The 27,698-nt window shown below is 47.7% G+C and overlaps 1 protein-coding gene across 8 annotated transcripts in view; it reads right to left on the reverse strand.

The window, feature by feature from the left end:
• LOC144768773 (uncharacterized) overlaps window positions 1–27,698 on the reverse strand; it is a 9,320,023-nt gene that overhangs the window by 4,700,286 nt on the left and 4,592,039 nt on the right. For all 8 annotated transcript variants that reach the window (XM_078652700.1, XM_078652694.1, XM_078652695.1 and 5 more), the window contains one exon: window positions 7,735–7,867. In XM_078652700.1, the coding sequence (XP_078508826.1) occupies window positions 7,735–7,867 (133 nt within the window). The remainder of the gene's footprint in view (window positions 1–7,734; window positions 7,868–27,698) is intronic.

Genomic DNA, 27,698 nt, shown 5'->3' on the forward strand with positions numbered 1-27,698 from the left:
TAGATGGCTAGGAGGGTTCGGCAGGGAAAATGGTAGATCTTTTGCGTAGCCCCAAAACTTCAGGCTTTCAAGGACAGAGCCAGTCTTGCTGCTGAAAACTGGATATCCATCTACAGGCATGTCAGTCAAACTTGCCTAGACATCCCCATATAACCGGTTGAATGGAGACAGACTTGCCTCTAGAGAGCCACAGAAGAGCCTATTGCACTGGGCACCAAAATCCATACTGTCCATACTTGCGCAGAAGCTCTGTCTGGCATCTTCTGCAAAGTGGTCCTTCAGGTGAACCAGAAGACTCACTACTGCACTGTTTGCCATCTCCCACAGCGCAACAGTAATTTAGGCCAATAAGCAGGTGACCTTCATAGATGAAGTGCCAGACTCCCTGTAGAGAAGATGTTCTTCCCCACTGCCTCAAGTATCTTGGATTCTTTGTCAGGAGGCGCAGTGGGGAATGCTCCTGAGTTTTGCTCTGAGCAACAAGAGGCCTGGACCATGAAGCTTTTTAGTGATGGATGAACAGAAATTCCAAATGTTCAAGTATTGGCCAATAATGATAAATGATCATCCTGTTTACAGGCGGGAGCTGAAGTGGGCTTGTTCCAGGTTGCCTTGATAGGCTCCTTCAGAGCCTCCTTAAAAGGAAAGAGAACTTCAGACTATATTGAGGCTGGCAGAAGAATCTGAGGCATTAAGTTTCACTTGGTGTCCACAGTCATGAGGGGCAGTGCCAAAACATCTGAAGTCTTCCTAGTAACTTTGATGAAAGAATCCAATTATGGGTTTGATGGCAGGGAATGGCATCTCTACCATGGGATTGGAGTTGAGGTTGTCTCAATTTTGGAAGGCTAAATTATCTTCCTCGTCAGAATCTGTACAAGGGAGAAAATTGTCTGCTTCTCTGCTGTTGTCACCCTTGTATGGGATGATGTTTCGCATGTGAATGTGATCAGAGTCTGATGCAAAGATATTGCTGAGTGTCAGTCAATAACCCTTCCCGAGGAGGGACCTATTTTGGGTGTCATCCCTGTACCTGGCTTTCTCCGCACTCCTTTTGCTTACAGTGCATAAGAATGCCCAGGGCCAGAGGCAGCTTCCGGTTCCTACGTTGTTGGCATCAGTGCCAGCATTGTGAAGTGGCTACTGGTTGGACCCTGGGCGCTGGTGCAGCTCCAAGCAGCACCCTGGGTATGTCGTGCAGAAGGCGTATGTGGTCCACTGGCACTGGGGAAATACTGCAAGAAGTCTCTTATTTGGGGGCTGTTAGACCTGTCAGCCTTAGGGCGGTGTTCCCCCAATACATTTTGCCTTACTCCTCCATTTTTGCTGATCTCTTTTTTGTTGGCCTTAGTACTTTGTGCACTTTATCACAGCTATACAGTGCTAAAGTGTGTGCCCTCTCTTCTTTAAACATGGTACAATTGGTGTATACCTAATTGGCACATTTAATTTACTAGTAAGTCGCTAGTAAAGTGGTACTACATGTACCCAGGGCCTGTAAATTAAATGATACTAGTGGACCTGAAGTATTAATTGTGCTTCCCACTTAAGTAGCCCTTTAAGCATGCCTCAGGCCTGCTATTGCAGTCTGTGTGTGCAAATTGTTTTTGTAAAACCTTTTATTAAGTTTTTATCAAAAATACAAATCCAACTTGGCACATACACACTCATTATATTACACTGAAGCCGCTGCAGCTTGCGATACAATTTCTCAAGATATATGTTACAGATACACTTTAGGACAGACAGTAAACTCTCCCTCTGATTCTCAGTTTTATGTGGCAGTGAAAGAACGTATCTCACTGTCCATGTACAAAAGCCAGGGAGGGCATGATTCAATATGTATCCATTGTGTGTGCAGTTTTAAACTGCCATTTCGACCTGGCAAAATAAACCTTTTGCCAGGCATAAACATCCCTTTTTAATACATATTGGTCACCCTCATGGCAGGACGTGAATAAGACCATAGGGCAGGATGCAGTGTATTTAAAAAATTGGACATGTACTTTTAACTTTGACATATCCTGGTAATGAAAAACTCTTACCTTCATTTTTAGGTCAAGTAGTAGTACTTATATGTGTATGCACTTTGTGGGCTCTGGAAATCAGCCCTAGGACTTGTCTGCTTCCGCTTATGGACTTTTTTTCTGTTCAACTGCCTCTATTTAAATGTCTTGAGAGAAAATGACCAGCAGAGGTCAGTAAAATACCAGAATTACTTTTGGTTGAGGGACTTTCTTTTATTTATTTTTCTGGCAACTGCCTCCATTTAACTTTCTTGATGGAAAATGACCAACATAGGTCAGTAAAATACCAGAATTACTCTAGCATTCTCTAGAGTCCGGTCCATAGAAACTGTCTTTCATGAGCACCTGTAGACAATAATATTTTTTTCAAATTTTGTATTTTCAGTGGTATGACCACCAAAGGCACATATTTTATATTAAAAACAGATCTTTGGACTATGCCATTTCCGACTGAAAGGCAATATTTCTCTCTATAGGTTCCCATTCCTGGCGTGTCGCGCAGTTTGGTGCTTACTTTCTCTCCATGTTAAAGAATAGTGGATGTGTCAGCACCCAGGCTAATGTGCTGCATAGCCTAATACATACAAGATCCAAAAGGCGAGACCGATTGCATTGCAAATGATTGTTGATTACTGGAAGGCCTACCTCTCACATTGGATAACATTGGGTTATCTTATTACATTTAATAAGTGATAACTTTCATTTGAAAGCAGGTAGGAATGTTGAGTTAGGGATCTAAAGAATTGGAATTTATAATCCTCTTTATTGGCAAAGTCAGATTTTAAGTCACTATTCTGAAAATTCCACTTTTAGAAAGTTGGTATTTTCTTGTCCTAACCATTTGGTGCCTGCAGCCTGTTTCCTGGGTTACATGACTTGGTGCAGCTGTAGGTGTAAGTGTAGAAAAGCTTCTAATTTAGAACGCTAGGCTGGAGAGCTACTTACAGGTAGCTTGAGAGCTACAGTAGCTCATGAGCTACTCTTTGGAAAAGCCTGACTTTTAGCAAAGTCCTAGTTTGAATGGCCCATCAGTGCGTACTAATCTGCTGTCAAATAATTGTGTCAAAGGCTTGACACTTACCCAATTCTAACAACTCACCTCATCAGTCATTGTGAGCTAAAAAAAAGAAAAACAAACAATGGTATAGTACCTAGAAAAACAGAGACTTGCTGCCATCAAATGGCCACTTCTTACCTTTAGACTTGGAAATCAGTTAATTGACTGGCATCCGACCGAAGCAGCGGATCCTTTCTGGAATGTACTAATTGACATTCACTATATCAGTACCACCCAATGGGTAGGTTGTTTTTCTCTCATTAAATTATTTAATATATGTGAGTTATCCCAAGTCAACTGACATGTGGTTTCTTCTCCACAGGTGTTTCCCATTGTTTGTGCTGATGATTACCCTGTAAAATTGATCCTAGAGAGTCAAAACATTGACGTAATAATAGTGTACTGTTTTATGTGTTTTAAGAGCCTGTAACTCTACATCAGAATGTGTATCAAACACCTGTGCATCCTCTACAGTCACTATTTATGCTTATATTGTGTAGCACTAACTCACTTTATACCCACTAACCTCACTTTCACTGCACCCTTGCGTCGCTTGGGAAAACCACTTCAATTTCAAATTTCTAAAGCAATACAGCCTTCTTTTAATGATTCTAAATGGAGAACAATTGAATAAGACTGTACTTTTTCTAGTAACAACAATCTACTGATGGTTTTTCACTAGTTACTGAGAATGTTGAGGTTCATATTTCACCCATTGTTTCCTTTATCACTGTATTAACGAGGTCCCAAGGTTACTGGGTTGCCCCTTGTTTTATGAACACACATCACAAAGGCTCTGCCTGAGCATATTCACAAAGAGTTTGACACTAGTCTACTGTGACCCCAGACAAGCTGGGACCAGGGCAGGGAGGCAGGAAATTCCAACCACCTCTGGGGGTGGAAACCTCTAGAACCTTCTCCTACTTCGAAGCTGGTACCAGGTATAAACATTGGACTCTCAGACTCAACTCTTCAGTACACCTCTGGACCTGTGGTAGACTTGAAAGGACTGTTATGCTGCTCTGCAAGAAGGTCTGCTACTCTATTGCCCTGCTGTCTGCTGCCTGAGTGAAAGGACTGGACCTGTATCTTGAACCCAGGACCACTAAAGTGAATTCTAGGGCAAGTTGGCTGGCATCTTGATCAGAATCTCAGGGACAGAAAAGGCCCCAATCACCATGAACCCATCACCTGAACTCAGTCTGCTGTGAGTCCTACCCTCCCCCTAAGTAATGCCACCCCTCGGCAGGACCCTTGAAAACAGGCCTGAAAGTGCTCCGCCAGCACAGATGTAGTCCTGTAAACAGAACCACTGCAGTGTGATGCATCTCCTAGCAGCCAAAGTGGAACCGCCAAAGCACAACTCATCCCAGATGCCAGACTTCACATTGCAGCCTCCTCGGAGCGGCTGCTGCATGTCGCATCCTTTTTTTAAAAAAAAATTTAAACCTTTATTATCACTTCACATTAATACAAGCATGGGCCTACAACCATCTCGGCCGGCCGCTAATCAATTCGTAAGGTAAGCAGAGCAATATAAAAGAAACGGCGGTCCATAAGCCGGGGTCAGGTAAGTATCCAGGATACGACTCGTATTTAAGCGTACAGCGTAATAAACAGGATTTAAGAAGGTCAATTTTACAATGAAGACAAATAAAACAGAAAAAATATCAGAAGAAGTGCCAGACGGTCACACATGATCCCACAATAGCAACATGAAACAGAAATCCGCAATGAGTGCGAATACACTTAAGGACACGGGGGCAAGGCATACGAGTCAGGATAAATGTAAACAACACATACACGTCATGTCGAATCAGCACCCCAGCCCTTAAAAACAAAACAGATTGTAGGAAACATGAAGACGACGACACCTAGAAAAAGAGAAAGCGAAGGGCCATAGAGACAAAGAAAGGACAAATAAACAACCCCCTTCCCCCTACCCCCCACCCTGCACCCCTGCAGAAGGCTACGGCCTACCCCCCCCAGCAGCGTGCCTATCGCCCTAAAAAGAGACCCGAAATATAGAAGAAAGAGGAAGAAAAAGGAAAGGAAAAAATATGAAGAAGGGCCATCGATCAGACCACCCGCCCCCCCCCCTCACCTATCGCACACAATATACATCAGAAGCAAAGTCAGAAGAGCCACAGTAAGCAAGAATCATAAAGTCAATCGGTAACATCCCCGTGGAGTGTCCCTCCAAAACACCGTCAGCCAACAATGTGTTCCATCATATCCTAAACGATATCATCCCTGGCCTTCTCTATCAATAGTACCCACATACGGCCATACATCAATCTGCATACAGTACAGTGTGGCGGGTCCAACCGAACCGGGCGCTCCGAGACGCGCCAATACTCCATGGGACCGTAGCCCCCAAATCCCAGTCAAGTACGCATGGCGGAACTCCGTATGTGGCAGTACCGATACCGGAAACATCCCCCAGGCAGAACACAGTCTCACCAGCCAGGAGGAGAAAGACACACAATCCGACAATTGTTGAAGCGCCGCCGGGGCAACCCAAACTATGGATCGATGTTGTTTCTTCCGCCGCCGTACAGATAAAGGCCCCGACGAGACACTCCCAAACACAACAGAGCAATCCAAAGCGATGTCACGGACCGGGTCTATCGGCGTCTCCACAAACGTATGCGCAGCTGGAACGTTCATCACTGACGCAAAGGCGGGCACATCGGCGCTTCCTTGTGATTCATCCCTACCCATGTGGAGCGGTGGGACAACAATGGCGGCCTTCCTCCTTCCCAGATCCCGGGCGTCCCAGATCAGGGTCTTATGCAGAGTTGTTAACGCAGCCAAAACATCTCGGGACGTGGGCTCTCTCTCGTGTCGCCAGACCCCAGGACTCTCTCGCATAGCGGCTTCTCTGCCCGGCTGAGGTGTGCGCACGAGGGTGCTCTCCGCCATCTTAGCTGCTCCGGCCTCGTCCTTCTCCACCTCACCTCGGGACCGGGTCTCACATCAGGGAGGAACAGGATTCACGCATGTCGCATCCTTGACAAAGACCTACACACCACAGCCCCGCCGCTTCCTTGGAACTGCTGATGCGCAATGCATAACTTCACATTGCAAGACCCTCATCAAGGGCATTCTCAATGACCTTGCATCGCAGCCTTGTAGCTCCTCGGACCTGCCACTGTATGACACATCCTTAATGCTGGATCTTGCAACTCTCTACAACCACGATTTAAGGTACTCTTGTTTAGCAAGCCTTATTTGGTCCCTGTATCTGGCCAGCACTCATCACAGTCGGCCTGAACGTGTGACTTTGTCCTGGTCCAACTCAAGCAGAAAACCACAGTTGTTGCTTTGCGCTTTTTGGCACTATTTTTACCTAAATGTTCGAAATTGCATATTTCGGGTAGTACCAAATGGATTTTTGTTGTTCTGGTGTCAATTTATTGCATTTACTTAATTTTTCCAACTTGGTACAGGATTTTTCTTGTGTTGTGTTTTCACCTCATTACTGTTTGAAGTGCTGCATAAATACTTTACATATTGCCTCTAAATTAACTGATTGTGCCAAGCTACCAGAGGGCTAAGCAATGGTTAACTTGTTGTTTTCTTCTGACTTCACCTTGACAGTAACCCAATTTCCAACAGGGGCCATGTTGGATCTATGAAATCCATTGGCACATCAAAGAGAACCATTTGTTCCAGAATAGTAACAGCATAGCTTGAGTAAAGGCCAGAAAAGGTGCCAGATCAGTGCTAAGATTACCAGGCAAGCTGGTAGAAGGGTCAGTATCAAGGGTGGAACCAACAATTGGGCCAGGGTAAGCACTTGTTCTGCAGGAGTAGTCATATCCACCAGCTAAGGGTCAGAGAAGAAGTCAGGAGGTGGAGGAAAATGTTGAGACCTACCATTGGGGCGGGAATGGCATCTAGCCATGGACTTGTCCCATTTGCACATCTTATTGTGTTTCTCCTTCTTACCTTTAGAGGACTTGGACGAGGGTGCCAGTGATGACTTCAACTTGACCTAGAGTGCAAGGAGTACCAAGCCTGTGATCATCTCGCTCATCATGAATAGCATTGCCACCTGCTTTTTGATGGTTTTTAACTGCACAAAGCCACACTGCTCACATGCTTTGGAATCGTGCTTAGACCACAAGCACCAAAGACTGACTTTATAGGGGTTCTGAGATAAAAATATATCCATGATAAGAAAAGGGGTGCTTGAAACCTGACTTTGTTTGAGGTGACATTTCCCTAGCTCTACAAAAATCTTGAATTTTGAGGGAAAGCTAATTGGGAACAGGTCCAAATCTGCATTGAATGGTTCAGAAATAAGGATTCTCAAGTCAGGGCTCCATTTGGTGTTTCTGTAATTCAAGTGAATAATATGTCTAGGCGGTAACCGACACTGAAACAGAGCCAAGAACACCTATCAGTGCAGGAGAGCAATGGTAGACTTTTCTAGATCCAATGTTGCACCTGAGGATATTCAAAAGATGAGGAATGTGCAGGGAGAAGTAGTCATTGAAAATACATATTTTGTGAACAATACCATGTGAATCTGGCCTGGACATTTATAGTAACAATAACTTTAAAGGAAATGCAATTTTCTGAAAGCACAATTGTATCACAAAACTTATTTTCCTGATGAAAAAGAGCATTAGAATAAGTCACCTTGCTAATGTTGCACTGGCTTGAGACGCGCCGATCCGGGCTGTAATATATGTGTAAACAAATAGCCCAACTATACTTGTGGCTATAGCAGTGAGTCGCTCATAAGAGGTATATGCATTAATATCTCCTGTTCCTAAAAAAATAAGTTGTTCATGTTAATTGAATCTGTTTTTTTATATGATGTGTATAAAATGTTAAGTGCTTATCAGGTAACCTTATAGAGACAAACGTTATTAAAGAAGAGGTTATAGCTTAATACATACAATGCTGAATTTCATCTTCAACCACATAACAATAAACAGAACTGAGTTTTTACCACTAAATTGAATGAATGTAACAAACTATCACTTAGAAAACAAAGGGAAGTGACTTTGAGTAACTTACTTATGTGTTTAGGTCTGGCTAGAGACAGCTTAAAAAAGGTTTAAAGTGGAAGAAGGAACATGCATAAGCCTTCTTAGCTACTGCTTTTTGTATCATTCGAATTTTGATAAACCCATTTTACAGCCATTTGTTATTTTAACCAGTCATTAGTTTTTACTCACTGCCTGCATTTTCACTGATGGAGCATCAGGGTCAGCTCATATGGAGGCACCAACATCATACTGCAAGAGTTCATCTGCTGGCAAACCAATGGCTCCCATGTGTAAGAAAGTGCCCCTTTTTTACATGGTCACCCCCAGTTTTTGCCCTAGTACTGATGCTTTTCGACTGAAAATGCACTGGGTCCCTGCTAACCATGCCCACAGTGCCAATGGTCTTTCCCCTATAACAGGTACATGTCTAATTGTAACACAATTGACAAGGACTTTACCATCCCTGTAAGTCTCTAGTAAATGGTACCTCTGGAACCCAGGGCATGGATCATGAAGAGGGTCCCTAGGGGTTGCAGCATTTATTGTGCCAACCAAAGGGAACCACACAAAAACTGCATGCAGCCTGCCTTTGCAAGATAAGTGGAATTATGCAACTCATTCTGAAAACATGACATGGCACACTCTTCCTTGTGTACCATGCTCATGCACACTGCATATGCTAAATGCAAGTCATCCTAAAGCAGGCCCTAGAGCCCTAAGGCAGGGTGCATTATATTATAAGTGAGGACTGTAGGAAAGTAGGATCTTTCTGGCATTGATACCCCCACTTTTTGCCTGGTGTCTGTATGTTTTGGCTGTGTTCACTGAGATCCTGCTAATCAGGACCGCAGTGATTGTGCTCTCTCCTCTAAATTTACTGGTAAGTACTTTGTACACCCCACCATTGGCATACTGGGGTACCGTTGTAAGCCCATAGTATAAGTTAATGAGGTTTATTTATTTGAAAAGTTTTATAAAGCGCGAATATGACCCTTGCAGGTATCAGAGCACTGTACAAAGAGGTGAAAGCATGAATAAACTCAGTACAATGGAGGTCAACACTGTCAAAACACCCAGGAGTGAACAATCAAGGTCAGGGACTGGGTAGTAGCCCCGCTAGTTCCGTGTCAGATGAGCTATAGAGTGCAAAGGAATTCCTGTAACATTCAGCAGAAAGTGATTCGGAACAACATAGTAAAATAAATGGCAAATTTGTAGTCTGCCTATCTAGTATAGTTTCAGAGGGGCACTAGAATGAAATAACAATTTACCAAACTAGCATAAGATAAATTGAGAACAACATGTTAGAAAAATTGACAAATCTGTAACAGGGTGACTTGAGAAAGAGAACAATTTGATGCAGTTAATGTTCACCCTGGAAAAGCCATCTGGCCTGTTTCATGAACTAGGCAGTGGAAGGATTGTCTCTAATCTCAATTGGAAGAGCGTTCCAAATTCTAGGAGCAAGACCGGAGAAGGCATGTTTGTACGTACTTTTCTTTTTGAATTTGGGAGGTTTCTAGAGTAGGGAGGACGAACTTCTTAAGTCCGATCCAAGCCAGTAAGAACAAGCTTGTTCGCCAGATAAGATGGAGTGTTGTAATGCAAAGCTTTATGTGTTAGGCAAGCTACTTTAAAACGTATACTCGCTTCAATAGACAGCCAGTTAAGTTGCAAAAGGTCAGGTGTAATGTGATTGTGTTTTTTGGAGCCTGTGATGTGCCTGGCCGATGCGTTGAGAGTGGCTCTGAGAGGGGCCAAGCTCACTTTAGGAAGCGCTGCAAGGGTCACCAGACTATATTCCAGTCGCAAGATCCCCACGGATTGCACTGCAGGCTGAAGGTCTTCAGGCGGAAGGAAAGGCTTGATTTTCTTAAGGGTGTTAAGATGAAAGTTGGCACCCCTAATAGTAGCACTGATGTGAGCTTGCATATTAAGGTTTTTGTCCAGGGTAGTTTCTAACGGTTTAGTGGAGTCTACCACGTGAGGGGTGCAGTTTAGGGCTGTGAGTTGTTTCAGCCAGTCCAGTGTAGGTGCAGAGTGGATGTGGGGGGCAATCAGCAGGAATTCAGTTTTGGGAGTATTCAACAAAAGATGGTTCTCAGCTAACCATTTTTGAGTTTGTGAGAGAGCCTCATTTAAAGTTTTATTGTCATCCGGAGAGGAGAGTTGTGTGTCATACGCGTCCATGTGGTAATGAATGTTAGAATGGTTCAGAATGACAGTAAGTGGTTCCATAACAAGATTGAAGAGCGTGGGCTATCCTTGCGGCACTCCAGTCCTGACCGGGGTACTGGATGCAAGGGAATGGTTGAGTTTAATCCTTTTTGTGCGGTTATGTAAGAAAGCAGAAAACCAATTTAGGACCATGCTCGAGAGACCCATCCTATATTGAACAAGTTTAGTCAAGTTTTCACATTTGATGGTGTCGAAAGCAGAAGACAGGTCAAGAACGATCAGAAGACAAGGGACATTTTGATCAAGGTATTTCAGAACGTCATCCACAATGTGAATTAGTGCAGTTTCAGTACTATACCCTGCTCTGAAACCAGATTGATAAGAGGTCAAGTAGTTGAAATGTCTCTATATGGTTGAAGAGCTGCTTGTAGACGCATTTCTCGAGCAGTTTGGCTAGTCTTTTTTTTTTAAACAAACTTTATTGGGGTTTTACAAAAGTTTCAATAATCAACAGTTCATCATAGCTAATAATTTTCAGGAGAGTGCTCCGCTGTGTCATGGTATTCACATCTCTATAGTCAACCACTTTGCAAGAGCAATAACCCACATTGTGCTCATTTGCTCTCACTCCGCCAGCAGTATAGCAGAGTGCATGGATCATTTGTAGTATTTCTTAGACTGCTGCAGCAATAGTGATGCTCAAGGGCGAACTCTGTTCCCCCACTTAACTCCCCCAACTAACGCACCCTCCCTGCCCTCCCCCCTAGGAAGTGCCACTTCCACACAAGCTACTCTTTCGTGTTCATCTTGCGCTTCCGGGTTTGTGCCACTATTGACTAAGCGAGCCTTTTAGGAGCACCCAGTCAATAAGAATGGTTGTGCATTGGGGTTGCTGCAAGATTCTCTAGGGCTATGGGGTAGGCAGGGTCACATAATGTTCAACCCATCGCTGCCGGAGGTTCCTCTCCCACTTCTTCATCTTCAGCATAATCGGAGAGTCGGAGCAACACTACCAAAGTTTCCCAAGCTCGTGCTGCATATTGTGCTTTCTCATTTCCAGTTCGCTTAGCTAATTGCATTCTGATTATTCCGTCACATTCTGCCCACTTGGGGAATTCTGTCTTCCATCTCAGAATGTGAGGCCCCTGCGGTGCTTTCCATCGCATAATTATTTCTCTCTTAGCTAGTACTAAGCCCAGATCTATAAATTTACTAGTGATCTTATTTTTAGATGTGTGTGGAAACGAATTTAATAGGCACTAGCCCGGAGACGCCTCAACTTCTCTGTCAGTAACCTCCGCCAGCAACCGTGTTACCTCTTCCCAGAACCTACCCAGGTGTGGGCAGGTCTAGAACATGTTTGAAATCTGTCCCCTCCATGTTACATCGTGGGTAAGATGCTGTTTGAGTTTCAAAATATTTATTGATCTTCTCTGGGGTAAGGTATGCCCTATGCAGGATATAAAAATGAACTAATTGAAATCTAGCATTCCAGGTACTCTTCCAAGCTCTCTCTACTATCCCCCCCCAAACCTTCTCCGGAATAACTTTGTCGAGGTCCGCCTCCCACTTCAACTGTAGTTCTGTTAAGGGCTGCAATGTTTCTTGGGTAGTGTGCCTGTAGAGGCACGCCACCGCGTTAATGGTACCTGTCAGCATAACCATAAATTGGCATCCTAGAGATGTCCGCTGTTCAGTGCAATGATTTTGTATAGCTGCAGTTAGGGCAGAATATAGGAGGAAGTCCCCCCTGGGTAACTCATATCGGTCCTGCAGATCGTTGAATGGAATCATAGCTCCTTCTTTGTAGAGATCACCCATAGACCTCAGCCCTTGCTCACTCCAGGTCACTAATCTCTGCCAGTTACCCCCATGCGGGAGGGCTTCACACATGAGCAGTGGAATCTCCGGAGCATAGGGGGACTTAATCGCAGCTCGCTTCAGACATCTATTCCAGCCGAGCCGGAGTGTGCGTAACTCCAGGGGAAGAGTTAAGGATCTAACGAGAAGCTTTAATACAATTCGGGACAGTACTTTCAGTGGCACTAAGTTCTCTCTCCCCTCTCCCTCCTCCCTGATGCGGCTCACCACCCTTTTTGTGAGCCATTGTAGCTGAGCCAAGATGTAGTAGGCTTCAAAATCAGGCACTACCAACCCTCCCTCTGCTCTCGGGTGCATGAGCACATCAAGTGCCACTCTTCCCCTTCCATTCCATTCCTCCACATAAAGCCCGACACCATCGATTTTAATTGGGTAAAGTACCTTGCTGGTATCCAGATCGGAAGGGTCCCAAAGTAATACAGCAGCCGTGGTAGTGTCACCATCTTGAGCAGGGCTACTCGGTCGGCCATTGACAGTGGCAAGGAGGCCCAAAATTCAAGGTTACCTTTCATACTTCGAATGGCTCTACCTATGTTGCCCTCTAGGATGTCCACCTGTGCGTGGAATATTTGGGTGCCTAAATACATCAAACTCCTGTCTTCCCATCTCACTCCCTCCGTAGCTTGTGGGCCTACCCTGCATTCCTTCACTGGAAATAAACAAGATTTCACCCAGTTGACCTTTAACCCAGCTGCTACTCTTAATGCTTGTAGCAATTCTTTCGCGTCGTGGAGTGCCTCTCCCAAGTCCGCCAAAGACATCAGCAGATCATCCACACAAAGTGCTATATGCTATATGGTTTATTTTCCCAGCAATAATGAGACCCTGATTGTAACGCCCTGTTCTGGCTCTAGCCGCAAACCGCTCCACCGCCAGGGCAAACAACAGGGGGGAGAGTGGACACCCTTGTCGCGTACCTCACCCTACCCTGCAATCATCTGATATAAGGCTCCCTGTTTTAGCCCTGCCTTTGAAGTCGCTATCCAGCAGTGCCATCCAGCTCACAAAACTGTCTCCCAGCTCAACTTTCTATATATATGGCATTAATAAGGCCATTCCAGGCTATCAAAAGCTTTATCTTTGTCTACGGAGAAGACCTTCGCTGCTTCCTTGTTATATGAGTCTGCTTCTAATATCAGCACTAGGCACCTTACATTTATGGCCATGTTTCTGGTGGGTATAAAACCAGATTGGTCATTATGGATTAGGGTCGTCATGTGTGGAAGAAGACGAGTTGCCCGTCTCCGACTCAGAATTTTGTAGTCTAGATTGAGCATAGAGAGAGAGCAGTAGGCTGCTCTATCCCAAGAGGGCTTCCCCAGTTTAAGCACCCGAGTTCGAGACCGGAAGATGCCCCGCACTCTTCGCTTCATTATACATCTTTACCAATCTGGGGGGGGGGGGGGGGCAGTAAGTCAGTGTATGTTAGGTAAAATTCAAAAGGTAGCCTATCTGTCCCCGGTGTTTTGTTCCATGCCATGTTTTTGATAGATCCCATGACTTCTTCAATTGCTATGCCCCGCCCCATAGCCTCCGCAATGTCCCCGGCTAGGACTGGTAGGTCCACACCGCCCAAAAATTCATCTAGGTTCTCCCCCATCTGGGTCGCCCTACTTTTGTAGGGATCAGTATAGTAATCTAGGAACAGGTTATTGATGCCTTGCTGGTGGTATCTTGCTTCCCCATTTGGCTCCCTAACCTCCAATATGACCGACCCTCTCCTGGCTGGGTTGGTTAGCCAAGTTAGCAGCGCTCCCGACTTATCTCTCTCCATATGAGCTTGGTGATATCTTTTTTTTAGTCAAAACAGCAAAAGCGCTCCACCTGTACTGCCACTCTCTCCATAGCATCTAAAGGTTCCCACTGTTTAGCAGCCTTCTCCGGTCTTTCCTGCTCAAGTTCCCTGAGGGGCTGATCCGCTCCCTGTATGTCCTCTAGCAAGGTCTTCCGAGTTCCTACCATCTCCAATATACAACGCCCCCTGATGACTGTCTTAAAGGCATCCCGCTCTATCAAAGTACTGGATGCTGTGTTAGCATTGTCTTGAAAATCGTGTTCAATGGCTGTGCCTACTTCCCCGTGAAACACCTGATCCTAATCCTCTAAAGTCTCGGGGTGCCGTCGCCATGTGGATATTTTGGGTCTTGCCCGTGACTATTGCAATTTTAACAGCTCCGGGATGTGATCTGAGACCGTCCTAGTGAGGTATTCGCTGCTATGCACACTTTCATGTACATCTGATGAGCACAGTACGGCATCCAGTCAGACATGAAGGTCATGCAGTGCCGCAAAGAAGGAGTAATTCCAAACTCCCGGGTGCTGGGGTCTCCAGGAATCTATCAATCCCCACCCTTTGCTGCCAGTTTCGCTGTATTTCCGCAATTTTGTGTGTGGGTCATTTGGTAGTGGGGGTTGAGAGCGATCCAGAGTAACATCAGATATGCAATTAAAATCCCCTCCCAACAGCACTGAGCTGGCTAGGATAGGGGCCAGTTTCCTAGAGAGGTGGGAGAGGAAAGTTGGCTGTTTTAGGTGCATATATGCTTCACAAGCTGATATCCCTACCATCCGGCTTCCCTGAGACCACCACATACCTACCTTCGGGATCGATAATTTCTTTAGTACATTGAAAGGGTACCCCCGCCCTCACCCAGATCAGTATCCCCCGTGCAAATGCTGAGTAATTGGTATAAAAAACTGGCCGCCGCCAGCAATGTTGCAATGTGGCTGCTTCATTTGCATAATGTGAGTTTCCTTGAGCAGGGCAATATGGACCCCCCTACAAATCAGATATGTGTGAATTTTTATGACGTCGTACCATTGAGTGCATCCCCTGCACATTCCATGCTATACATTTGAAATCGAATGCGTTCCACTGCCGTTCCGCTACTGCTGAAGCTGGGACTGGAGTTCTGCTGGCTGTGCTTCACAACTTCCAGTAGTAATGCTTTCCGACGTTCTTGATTGAGCTCCCCAGGGGATGGACCACCAGAACCTGGTTTGTTGTGGGAGGGCTTTGTTGAGGTGTGCCCAGTGGGGTAGTGGGACTTTCCGGAGGTCTCCGTCTGTCCAGCCATTCCCAGGCCTCTTGCACCGTAGTAAAGTACGGGGTCCTGTACTGTCTGCGACCTGGAGCCTTGCAGGAAACAGCATCGTGTATAGCAAGTGTAGTTGGCGCAGTTTATTTTTAACAGCAACGAAGGATGCCCTGTTCCTTTGTACTTCCCTTGTGAAGTCTGGAAAGATCATGACTGCACTGTTGCCAATCTGCAATTTTTGTTTTTGGAGGGTTTGCTGAAGTATATGGTCCCTATTTCGGAAATGCTGCAGGCGTGCTACTACCAGTCGAGGAGGGGTCCCTGATCTGGGCATTCTTGCCGGCACTCTATGGGCTCTCTCTAGTGCATAGAAGGATAACAGACCCTCCGGGGCTACCTCAGTTCGGAGCCAGTCCTCCAAGAAGCACACTATATTCGCACCTTCTGCCTTTTCTGGTTCTCCAATGACACAGATATTGTTCCGGCTGGATCTCCCTTCACTGTCTTCTGCCTGCACTTCCAGCACTTTGACTTTAGTTTCAAGTTCTGCCAACGATTTCTGCATCACAGTCATCTTCTCCGGCAAGCCTCCTAGATCCTTCTCCGAGTTCATCACCCGATCTTTGTGCTTCCTATGGTCATCTTTTAGCAAGTTTAAGTCTGTGCCTATTGCATCTATTATTCCTTCTAGGACCTCCTTGGAGGCCGTGATCGCCTGCATTATGTCTGTAAGTGTAGGTTTCCTGGGAGCTGAGTCACTTCTTGATTCTTGGACCTCTTCATTCTTGTCTGACTGAGGGCCCGGAGCTTCCACATTGAGGACCTTATATCATCTCTTCTTCTGGGTTCTCCCCTTTGTCTCAGGAAGTCTTTGTCTCCTTCTCTTTAGGTCCCAGGTAAACGTGGCAGGGTACTGGTTAAGTTCGTTGGAGTGCCAAGAGGTCAGATTCTATTTTTGCTCCAGCGTCGCCTGTATTGTTGATCCCCTTGTCGCTGGTCCCACTCTGGAGAGGCACCACTCAGCTGTTGTCAACTGCGGCTTGTGCTGAGGGTCCTCAGGTCGCTTCCCTCCATGCACACTTGTGGCTGCCGCAGGTTGGTGATCCCGGCACTTCCGGGTCTACAGGAGTACCCACCACTGCAATGCCAAATGGATCCCCTTCACTCTAAGCGTGGTCTCAAACTGTGTGTGTCCTCAGCGCGCAGCAGGGTAGCAATTCACCAAGCCCAATCTTGCCTTCTTCTGCTGCAGTTGCTGCTCACCGTCAGTCAGCTCCAACTGACTTCGCGCTCCAGGTCCTGCACCCGCCACACCAGATGGAGAGTTCCTGAGAGACAGTTCCTGAGAGCTACGCCAAGGGCTTGTTCCAGCAGGTGCCGGTCGCTAAGTAACTGTTGACCTCTGGGGTGGATAGTCGTGTTCTTTACTGCTGATTGCTCCCTTCAAAGCATAAGTGTCAAATCAATCCCCTGCTGCACTGGCCTGCCTTACAAGCAGGAGCCACATTATCCTTATGTTTGACTCCAGTGCAGGCTCTTAACTCCTGGGTAGTTGGGCATCGGGAAGCCTCCCTGTCCCAGGTGAGTATGGGGCTCCCCGGCACTTGTGGATGGCGCCGTAACACTCTGTCTCCCTATGCACAGGGTATGGTTGCGCGGGTATCCTTGCACCCCAACCTCCATCTTGCCGCTCTTAGTTACAGCTAATGAGCTGGGTCTGGGCCCCCACAGATGCAGAATGTCCTCACCAACCCGGGGGAGGTCTCGAGGCTGGGTTATCTGCCCGCCGGTGACCAGAAGTGAACGTCCTCTCATCTGAGTGCGAGGGCTTGCTGGACAGGCTACACCACAGTCACCATCTTGTTAGAGTGGCTTCAGTTTCTCGCTAACCCAGTACCAGGCTGGAGTGCGCCATCCCGCCAGGCTCCTGTTCTCTCTGCTGGGTTCTACTTTCCCGGGTCCTCCATTCCCCAGGGGTGTGGTGACTGACTCTTCGGGACACAGTGCTCATCCACAAGAGCGCCGGGGTCTGTGCGGCCAGTCGGGTCACAGGCCAGAGGCGGTCCTATGTGCAGGTGCCATTTTGAAGCCGGGTTTGTTTCTTCAGCGCGCTGCTATTTTCTCCCGCGTCAACACAGGGCTTGCTCCACAGCTCTTCAAAAGCCTCAAAGTCTCCGGTTTGCAGATCTGTTGTCGAGTCTACAACCAGATTTCAGGACTTATAGTTTGGGGATGGCGGCGGACGGAGTTCCGCGGTCCGCGTCTTCCTACATCGGCTACAAGCCACGCCCCCCCCCCAGTTTGGCTAAAGTCATGATGCTGGTGATAAGCCAGAACTTGTTAGGATCAGATAAATCAGTGTTGGGCTTCTTAATTATGGGAGTGACTTGCCCAATTTTGAGGCCATCAGGGATGCTCCCCTGCAGGAGAGATTCATGAATGATCCTCGACCAAAGAGGTAGAATGGCCGAATTGAGGTCTTAAAAATATTTAGCAGGCAGTGGATCGCTGAAGTGTTCCCAGGTCATTGGTACACCAGAGGTCCCCCATGTGCTGAAGCATGCAGTATGCTACCCATGGGCGCCCATGCAAACTGTGTCTGCAGAGCTGTGATTGCACTCTGCGTGACAGGGTGCATGCATCCTTCACTTTCGATATAAGGTTTCCCTTATATCCCGGTCACTTCACTTGAAACCTATTAGTCAGCCCTAAGGCAGGCCCTTCAGTCCAATGGCAGGGTGCACAGTTCTATGTGTGTGTGCACGAGCAGCAGTACCCTACAAATCCATTCATATTCTGCGCTTTGTAAGTGTGGGGCAGCCATCTTAAGGTATGTAGCTGAGGCTGGAATGTCGAGATGTCCAACTACATAATGGCTACCCCAAACCTAGAGTTGTTTGGTATAAAAAATTTTGGAATCATGCAACTGCACCAATTCCAGTGTTAGTTGCATGTTACCATGTACTGGGGGGGCTCCTTAGGGGCCTGCCAGCCTGCGCTGTTGCTGGCTTCAGACACTGTTCTGTCCCCTGCTGATGAGCCAAACTCGGGATGGAGAAGCTGAACAAAGGATTTCCTGCTACGGAGAGCTGTGACCACCTCTCCTTTAGAATTAGGTAAGATAGGGGTGCTTCCAAGTGAGCCCTGATTGCACCGAAAGGCACATTTGGTGCCCCCTTGCCTAAACCAGTTTCACCCAGTCCAGGAGCCTTTGGCTCCCACTCTGGCACGAAACCAAACAAAGGACTGGGGAGTGTCCACCCACATATCCAACTTCTCCCCAGGGAGGTGCTCCAGAGCCCTGCCAGGTGGTTACTTCATTCTGCCATGTTGAATCTTGCCCCTGCGAGCATATGAGTTGCTAGGACATCTGAGTAGCGTCCCTGGCCCCCTCTGATAGGTGAGTTGCCACAGAAGAGGTTCTTTCCCTTTTTTTGGGGTAACTTAAGGGCTCCCCTGAGAATAGGCCCTTAGATTCGTCCCGACAACAACTTCTGGAACCGACTTCATCTGAACTTTGTTAAAAGACTCTTCTTCTGGTGGACACTGGAACTTCAAGCCAGGACCCACAACAAGACTCTATTCCAGTAGGAAGATTCCTGCTGCATCTTCGTCTCTGTGCTTCTTTGAGATCTAGAACTCCATGCATGCTCCGAGTCACCAAAGACTCAACCTGCATCCCACCCTGAAGGAATTTCCCTTGAAGTGAAGGATTCACGTCCCTGCATCCACAGGCACCTCAAAGTCGATGACCGATTAGCTGATCCTCTTGTCTCACAGACATTGACTGGCTCTGCAACACAGGTGGCGATTTGTTGGTTCTTCAGAGGCATGACTAGTCCTCCCTGCAAGTTGGGAGACTGTAATCCCACTTCAGCCAATGGTGACCCCCTACGTGTGCACCACATCTGGCTGTCATTGTCAGGGGTTGTTGGCTCTCTTCACAGAAGATCTTCAAGCTACAAGCAGCCCAGCTCCAGCACTGCAGAGCTCCAAGCTTGTCATTATGCCTACATCTCTTGCCTTGTGGGGCTTCTTCTCCTGTGTGCTGCTGGGGCATCTTTGCAACCTCATGTGCCTGCTCCCAGAGCATCCTTAAGGGGGTTTCACCAATTCCTTCTGGCTCTCCATTGTGCTGGGGCCTGTTCCTGACTTAGTCTTGCTGGGTTCAGAGGTGTGGAATTTATTAAAACATCTACTTGCCCATGGGGCAGGTTGCTTCATAAATCTACTTGTCCTGTAACAAAATCCACTTGTCCCTTTGGTGCCATGTAGTGCGGCGACAAATTATGGCAGCAATCTCATTATGTAAGAGCTCTGATATAGTCTCTCTGATTATGCCAGGGTTCATACCATAGTAGTGTTTGAATACTTGCAACCCCCTTATTTTGCCACATTGCCGAAGATCTACATACTGGGGCTGAAGGTATTCGTAAGCAATAGTTCGAGGGTCAGAATGCCCTTTTGAGTCTGTGCAAACCTACTAACTTGCATGTTTTAAGTGTTTTCAACAACTCTTCTTTAATCTTTTCCCATACTGAGAAATGTTGGAAATTTAATCCTGACAATGGCAGATGTAAACCTTATTCCAGAGTTGGGGAAAAAAAGAGGTTGGAGGGAAAGTGAACTTGCAAACACTCAGAGTTTTACATGAGCAAATCTACACATGCAAATTTGCTCATGCTAAAATGCAGTTCACAAATATTTTCCAGGAATACTATTTCTTGTCCTTATTATGTAGATTCTTGGGAATTCACGAAAGCCGTATAGCTGCACTTAATGCAAGGACATATACCATAGGTGCACTTTTGAGACTTTCTTTAATATTTGTGCCCCAACGTTGATCTGGCATTGACCATGACCTTTTGCGTTTATTAAAATTCTGTCTTTCTCTCTGTATCCGCTGGCTTCACTGTGAGTGACAGCATTCTGCTCTTTCACAAGGAGCTTATCGACACACAAAGTAGTTTTGTTCAGTGCCAGTAACTTGTGTGGCAGTGTGTGCTTTTTGAGGCCAAAAACAATTTTTGCTTTTGCCAATGTTTGTTATAATGGTGAGGGCCCAGCAGCTCCCACACCAATAAGGTTTTACAAAAACATGCCAACACAATTCACACATTGACAAAAGCTAAAAAGCTGACCACCAATTTCAGCGCTGCAGGCTTTGCCAATGCTTGTTTATTTTTGTTCCCCATAATCTTTATGAAACTGGTAACGCTGATTTTCCTTTATGAATATTTTTGGGAAATACGAGCATGCATCAACACATTACTAAATGATGCTGCAAAGAAGTAGTACCTGAAATTTTTCAGTAGTTTAGCTAAATGTTTTTTCCCTGCTTTCAATTTTTGATGTCTCTTAAACAAGAGGAACCAAGAGCTCTTTAATCAGGTCCTGCACATGTTCTCCTTAGTCCTGTATTTGAAAAACTGGTATGCAGGTCCTAAGTGTGGGGGAGAGTGTTCAGGTCTGTTAAGAAGTGCCCTCACAGACCCCGGAGGATGTCATGCTTCATCATTGGGCCTCGTCCTCACCAGGCTGGCGCTGCAATGCCAGATGGGCATCCGCGATGAGGTTCTTTAGTGGAGATCTTTTCTAGATGAAGCCGAAAGGTGCATGTGGGTGTGTGGACTGGGTAGTGCGGTGAGTGTGCAGTATTGTTTAACATAGGTCTAGGGCAGCCCTTTATATTAATTTTATTTCTAGTTGGGCCACTAGCCTAACTAAAAGCAGGTAGCCCTAACTGGATATAATGGCACTACAGGGCCTGTGTGGTGCAGGAGGTCGACATGTTTCATGCCAAGGGTAGTCCCTAGCGGGTCTAGTGGCACTTCATCGGACCATTTTTGATTCAGAGTAATTAATCTCAACTCTAGCACTACCGCAATGCTGGTTCATGGAATGGCGTGATGTAGTAGTAACAAGCCTTGCAGTTGAATACCAGGTCCAATTGGCCTAGTGATCTGAGACCCCTAAGTTAGTAGGTCTAGATTATTGGGGGCGGTACGGCAGAGCACCTCGTTACGGGGATCGGAGCCAGGATAGGAACACAGCTAGTTGCTGCGGCACCCTATGTCGGAGCAATGAGGTGCTCTGCCGTAACGCCCCCGTCAATCTAGACCTACTAACTTAGGGGTCTCAAATCACTAGGCAATTGGACCTGGTGTCCAACTGCAAGGGTGGTTACTACTACATTTTACCAAGACTGAGTCCCCTTCCACAGAATGGTTAATCCATGGCTATATTACACTGTCAGTCGCGATATTCCAATTTCAATACTGTCTCAAATACCATCAGGTAGGCAGATATTAAGCGCTAGGAGAAGGGTACATACACGAGTACCGGGAATTACCGTACAGATTGAGATGTAGGAATGGGACATATCACTTCACGGGGCCTGTAATGCTTTAGTTGCAAACATGTCCTGTTACTTGAAGGGGTCCCCAGCTGCCATGATCAATCCGGTGGTCAAGGTGTTCTCGAATGGAAGCTATTTAATGCAGAATGATCAAGGCTGTTGTGGGATGGTACTGGGCATCACATATCTGGTCACAGTAAGTTTCAGGGTTACTTGTTGTATCCAAGTATTGTTTCCACCAGCCCACACAGTTAGGGAGTGCTATGGTCTTCATTGAATGTTTCCTTTATATGGTTTGATTCTCTGAGCAGACTGAAAGCTATGCTTTTTCAGAAAGATGTGGCCTTAACCTCAGCCCGAGAGATGTTTGATCTCCAGGTTGCATGGTGATGATCTGAGATACAGGCACCAGTCCGTACGAACTTCCTGTTCCATTTCAGGGAAAAGGTTAATCGTATCTTTAACATATCTGATACATGGGGGATCATGCACCTATTTAAACGTAAAGGTTCTGGTCTACTGAGCACCTTTCAGACAATCTTTGGAGTCATTCCAGCATTTATATTCTCCGTATTGGGAAGCCTTATTTTTTTTTTCCCATATTTGATTGATTTTAGGACATAAACAATATGCATTATTCATCAACATAATACAGTACTTATATTACATACAGTCTTCGTCATCAGGCATGGTTGACGAAACATTTCCAAATAAAAAACAAACGTCCCCGCCCACCACCCCTTGAGTTGCACTTGAGTAAGTGTTGGTAGTCTCTGTGTGTGTACGTGACTCCATGGGTCAGGGGTCCTGCTCCAACACGCGTCATAGTGCAGGTCATGGTCCCGCTAGGCGTACTTAGTCTCCCCCCCTTGTTCTACTGCCGTTGGCTGTGGGGTGCTTGCCCTACTATCAGAGTCTTGTCCGTTGGCTATCAACGCACTCACTAGCCCTCCCCTGCTCTGGCCCTCTCGATCATACCAATCCCCCTGCTGGCCTACCTGAGTAGTATCCTGCCTTCCGTCTCTGCACATTTCTCCAGTTCTTTTGTCCATGAAGCAATCCTGGGCCCTACTGGCGCCTTCCAGTTTCTAGCTATCTCTTTTAGCCAACACATATGCCAGGTCTTGGAACTTTCCGGTCGTTCTATTCTTGGACATATGGGGGAACCGGGGTGTGCTGGACCTCCTTATCAATGAGGTCACCTATTACCCATCTTATCTCGTCCCAAAAGGGTTGTATCACTGGGCAGCTCTAAAACACGTGGAGGATGTGCGCCTTCCTCTCTCCACAGCGTGAACACACTGCTGTATCCGTGCCAAAGTATCTACTGATACAGGAAGGGGTGAGGTACACTCTATGTAGTACATAAAAGTGGATGAGTTTAAAACACGCATTTCCGGAGGCCTTCGGAGTGCACTCTAGAATCCTGCTCCACTCTATCTCCAGTATCTTTTTACCCAGGTCCTCCTCTCACTGTAATTGCAAGCAACCTGGTGCATAGAAAGTTTGAAACCAGTCGGGGTGCCAATTCTGCTGAATAGGTTACGTAGAACTCGGCTGGCAGGCCGTCTGTTACCGGAGTTTTATTTCTAGCCATCCCCCCAATGGCGACTCATATTTCCTGTTGTGAAATCTCTCTACCCAACTCCTCCGCTTCCCCCGGAGTTAGCCACGCCATCCGCTGGTCCGCTGGTCTGCAAGATACTCCTGTGTCTCAGTGGGGTCACAATCCCGCGATTTCCTATATAATTTTGCGTAATAACTGGCAAAGACTTCATTAATCAATTCCTGCGCATACTGTCTGGCCCGTTCGACATCCTCAATCTCAACTAAGGGCGAGCATCTACCTATCGGGTTTGTCAGCCATGCCAGAAGTGGTCACGATTTGTCCCGCTCTGCATGCATGCGCTCTAAATATTTCCTATAGTCAAAGCATCTGAGTCACTCTGTGTGCTTTGCCACTTCCTCCTTGGCCTCCAGAAGTGCCCGTTGAATCTCTGGGTGTTCTGGCCTCCTATGTTCTAGTCCCTAAGGGTTGCCTCTGCCCCCTCTACGTCACCCTGTATAACCCGTCTAACTCCAGTGGTACGTGTTATGCACTGGACCCGCAAGACCACCTTGAAGGCGTCCCACTCCACATTTGTCGAAGAGGCGGTTCCCTCATTGGCTGCAAAATAATGTCCTATTTCTCCCCTGATCTCCTCCCGAAAACCTGGTCTTCCAGGGTATCAGGGCGGAGTCGCCATGTGGGGATCGCTGAAAGTGTGTGTCCCGATTTCAAGGACAGGACGAGAGAGTTGTGGTCTGATATTGTTCGCGCAAGGTATTCAGCTGCTGTAACCAGGCGCTGTGTATCTACAGAGCTTAGAAAGGCATCTAAGCGCACATGCACCTAATGTACCACTGAGAAATAGGAGTAGTCTCTATCTTGGGGGTGTAAGGTCCTCCAGGCGTCCAACAGTCCCCAACCCTGTCTCCAGGTAGTGATTGCATGTGAGGCACGCGCTGCTTGTGAATTGCTAAGGGGTGGATAGGAACGGTCTAGTTGCGTATTATCTACACTGTTAAAGTCGCCCCCCATTAGGGTAGTGCCGTCAGGTAGTGTGATAAGCAGTGACTCAGCCTTGCGAAAAAGGCCGCCTGTTCCACGTCAGGGGCGTAAATGCTGAATAAGCTTATGTCCCAGCCCTCCAGCTGCCCCTTTCTGGATATAAAGCAACCCTCCTGGTCCACCTTAGTGTTGGTCAATTGGAACGGGACCCCTGCCTGTATCCATATTAGCGCCCCCGCTCATAAGCTGACTAGGTGGTCTCCTGTAGCATGGCGATCTGGGCTCGACGCCATCGGATATAGGAAGGACTTTGTGCTGCTTCGACATTGTATGCATACCCCTGATGTTCCAGGTCATACCCTTGTGCTGTTCCTTATCAGCCATTAGAGTATGTGATTATGCACCGACCCCCACCCTCCATAAATCTTGCCGCCTGTTTGTTCCCCTCACTCGGTCCCACACAATGCTCTGTGTTCTGCAACTCAAGGTGTCCCCTGTCTCAACATTAAACATTTTCCCCATCTCCCGCTCCCCAGGAGAGGTAGGTAACCACCCCACATGCAAACTACAATTAAAAGGTCTGCAAGTGTTTGCTTGTAGGTTAGTCAGTCAAGCACAGGGAGAAGGCTGCTTGTCCGCTGCTCTCTCAGTCTTTGCAGCCGCTTCTCAGCTCCAGTGTCCCATCGGGACCCCCACGCTGCCCCCCCACCCGATAGTCCCTGTACCTCATTGTTGGATCAGGCGTGTCTTGCCCGGTTCCAGACCTGCTCTCGCGAAGACCTCCCCTCTGCTCGGCTAGGCTATGCCGTCCACCGTCTGCAGTGTTAGCTCTGGGAGAAATCAGAGCTTCCGATTCACTGAATCCCTGCTCCAAGCCAGAGTCTGCTGCTGCCTCGCTGTTCTCCAGAGATGCAAGGCTTTTCCCTGTGCCGCTGATCAACATCACCACCTGCAATGCGTTCTGACGTTCGAGCTGCAACTCTTCCTGTGATGGCGCCAGGTTCTCTCTCATGGGCCGCCGTCCCCTAGATCGGTTCTCTTCCCTTCTCCTTCTCCTCCACTCTGGCCTTCTGAGCGGCACCATCTTGCCGTGTAGGTCCAGCCAGTCGGCTGCCTCCTGCGCGGTCTTGAAGGACTCCGTGCCCTTAGCTGTGGTAACTCTTAAGGTGGCCAGGTACTGCATCGCATATTTGTAATTTAGCTGCTGCAGTCTCTGCTTTACGTCCTGGTAAGCTCTTCTTTGTTGTTGAATTTCCCTGGAGAAGTCTGGGAAAATCCTCACCACCGAGTTGGCCACCTCTATGTCTCCTTTAAGGCGTGCTTGCATGAGAATGTGATCCCTATCTCTAAAGTGAAGCAGTTTCGCTATTACCACTCGCGGAGGTGCGCCCGGTATAGGTAGTCTCACCCAGACCCAGTGCGCCCTCTCCAGGGCGAAGAAGTTTGATAGGCCGTCCGGCGCCCCTTGCTCTTGCAACTATTTCGTCAGGTAGGCTAGCATATTACGGCCTTCTATTTTCCCCGGGAGGCCGACGAAACTCATGTTGCTCCTTCGCGACCTGTTTTCCGCGTCTTCGGCTCGGGATTCCAATGATTTACTTTCGCCTCAAGCCCCTCCAGGCGTCGCTTCATGGTTACCATGTCCAGCATTGCATCGGAGAGCTGGCTCTCCAGTGTCTAAACGGGGTGTGCCAATTTCTTGTGATCCTCTCTAAGTAGGCCCAGGTCCAGGCCCAGTGAGTCTATTTTAGCTGGAGAAAGTGATGGCCTGAAGTATGTCCATCAACTTTGGGTATCCAGAATTTTCTGCCTGCGGTTGTGCCATCCCTCTCTCTTCCACCGGCTAATCTCTGGGCCCTCTTCTCTGTCCTTCTTGAAGACCTTCCCCATGGTGCCCTATGACTCGTAGGGTCTCAGCTCGATTGAAGGGAATTCTGTTGTCCTGCCTCTGCACCGGGGACCTGTGGCTCCTCAGGTCTGCTCGCCGGTCCATCATGCACCACCAGGCTCACTTGTACGAGACCGGCCCAAGACACGGGCTCACGTTTCAATCACGTTTCATGCCAGTTCACTCCCGCCCCTCTGTGACTCTGCAGGGGGGGAGCTCGGTTCTGTTGCAGGCCCTCACTCTCCTCCATTTAGCTGCACTTATGCTCTCTCACCGTACAAGTTCAGTGCTTGCTGCGCTGACTTCACTTCCAGACAGAAACTCCAGAGGCGTCAGCTCAGTTGGGGGAATCCGAATATCCTGCCTCTGCTGTGTGAACCTGTCTCTCCCCCGTACCAAGTGCCAGTCATGCACCGCCAGGCCCACTCACGCGAGCCTGGTCACAGTCACTGGTGTGCGGCCCAGTTCTCAGTGCTCCAGCCACTGCTTGCTGTGTTCTCACTGCAGTGCGTGGTTCTCCTCCAGGTTGCCAGACGTCCTACGTGGAACTCTCGTCTTTTACCTGCAAGCCCTTGGAACACTAATTGGCCGGAAGCTTCGTCTGGAGTGGCTCGTTCCACTGCTGCTCTAGTCACTGTGTCTAGTCACTCCTGGCTCCTAACGATTCAATGGGGAGGGGAGTTCTGTAGTTTTGCCGCCTCCCAGTCTCCTCTGTTCAGTAGCGCCTCTGCCCTCTCACCTCAAAGGGCCAGTGGTGCCCTGTCCAACCGTCACCGCCGCCGTTCTTATTTCCGCCAGACACTGCGACTTGGTCGTCACATGGGAGCCTGTTCGGGACTATAGCAGCTCCCGCTCCCGTCTTCCGGCGCAGCTGCAGGGGAGATCCTTGAGGCTCAGTTCAGACCTGCTAGTAGTGTAGACAGGGGAGGGGAATGCTCGGTGCAACCATCTGTCACTGTTCTTTCGCAGTTGTCCTCTCTGTCCCATCACCGCTCACAGGGCACCACCATCTTTAGTTGCCTCGCGGCCGTCAGGTATGACCTCGGCTTTCATCGATTTTGGCCATTCGTTGCAGTTTCTGTTGCTGCAGAACACACCGATCTCTCTACACAACTGCGGCAGCGCACTGTGGGGGTTTTGTTCCCGCGCAAGGCGCCAGGATGGCTTCAGATGGCGACTGGCCGACCGGAGCTCGCAAAGTTGCTGCTCACTCCATCGGCGCCAAGCCACGCCCCTTGGGAAGCCTTTTTGGAGTTCATCGGGAGATGGAAAAAGCACTGCTGGTGCGACGTTGTCATGAACGCATGGTGCTCCATCTGGGCACACCTCGGCTTCGGAAGCTAAGCGAGCATTTGTTCCAATCGTTCAGACCAGCCTGGCTTGACTGCATCTTGCCTGTGTTCCACTGCTTATTCTACGGATACAAATATGTGTAGGGACTGTGTCTGACCCTTCCACCGGCTGCGCCTCCGGACATTGGCGTAAAACTGGACCCCTTAATGGCCCACATGTATCGGGGTCCTCAGCGCATTCCCATGATAATGGAGGCATTCAGCTCCTGGAGGAATGGACAACGGCTCTACAACACAATCACAGGTGTTGAGTGCTTCCTCAGCTGCTGCTGTAGGAATCGCAGAAGATCACCTTTGCTCCATTGCCCTGATACAAGAAGTGTTACAGGGACCGTCGTCTGCAAATGCAAGTGACAGTGATG

This window comes from Lissotriton helveticus, chromosome 7, assembly GCF_964261635.1.
Source record: "Lissotriton helveticus chromosome 7, aLisHel1.1, whole genome shotgun sequence".
NCBI classification, from domain to species: domain Eukaryota; kingdom Metazoa; phylum Chordata; class Amphibia; order Caudata; family Salamandridae; genus Lissotriton; species Lissotriton helveticus.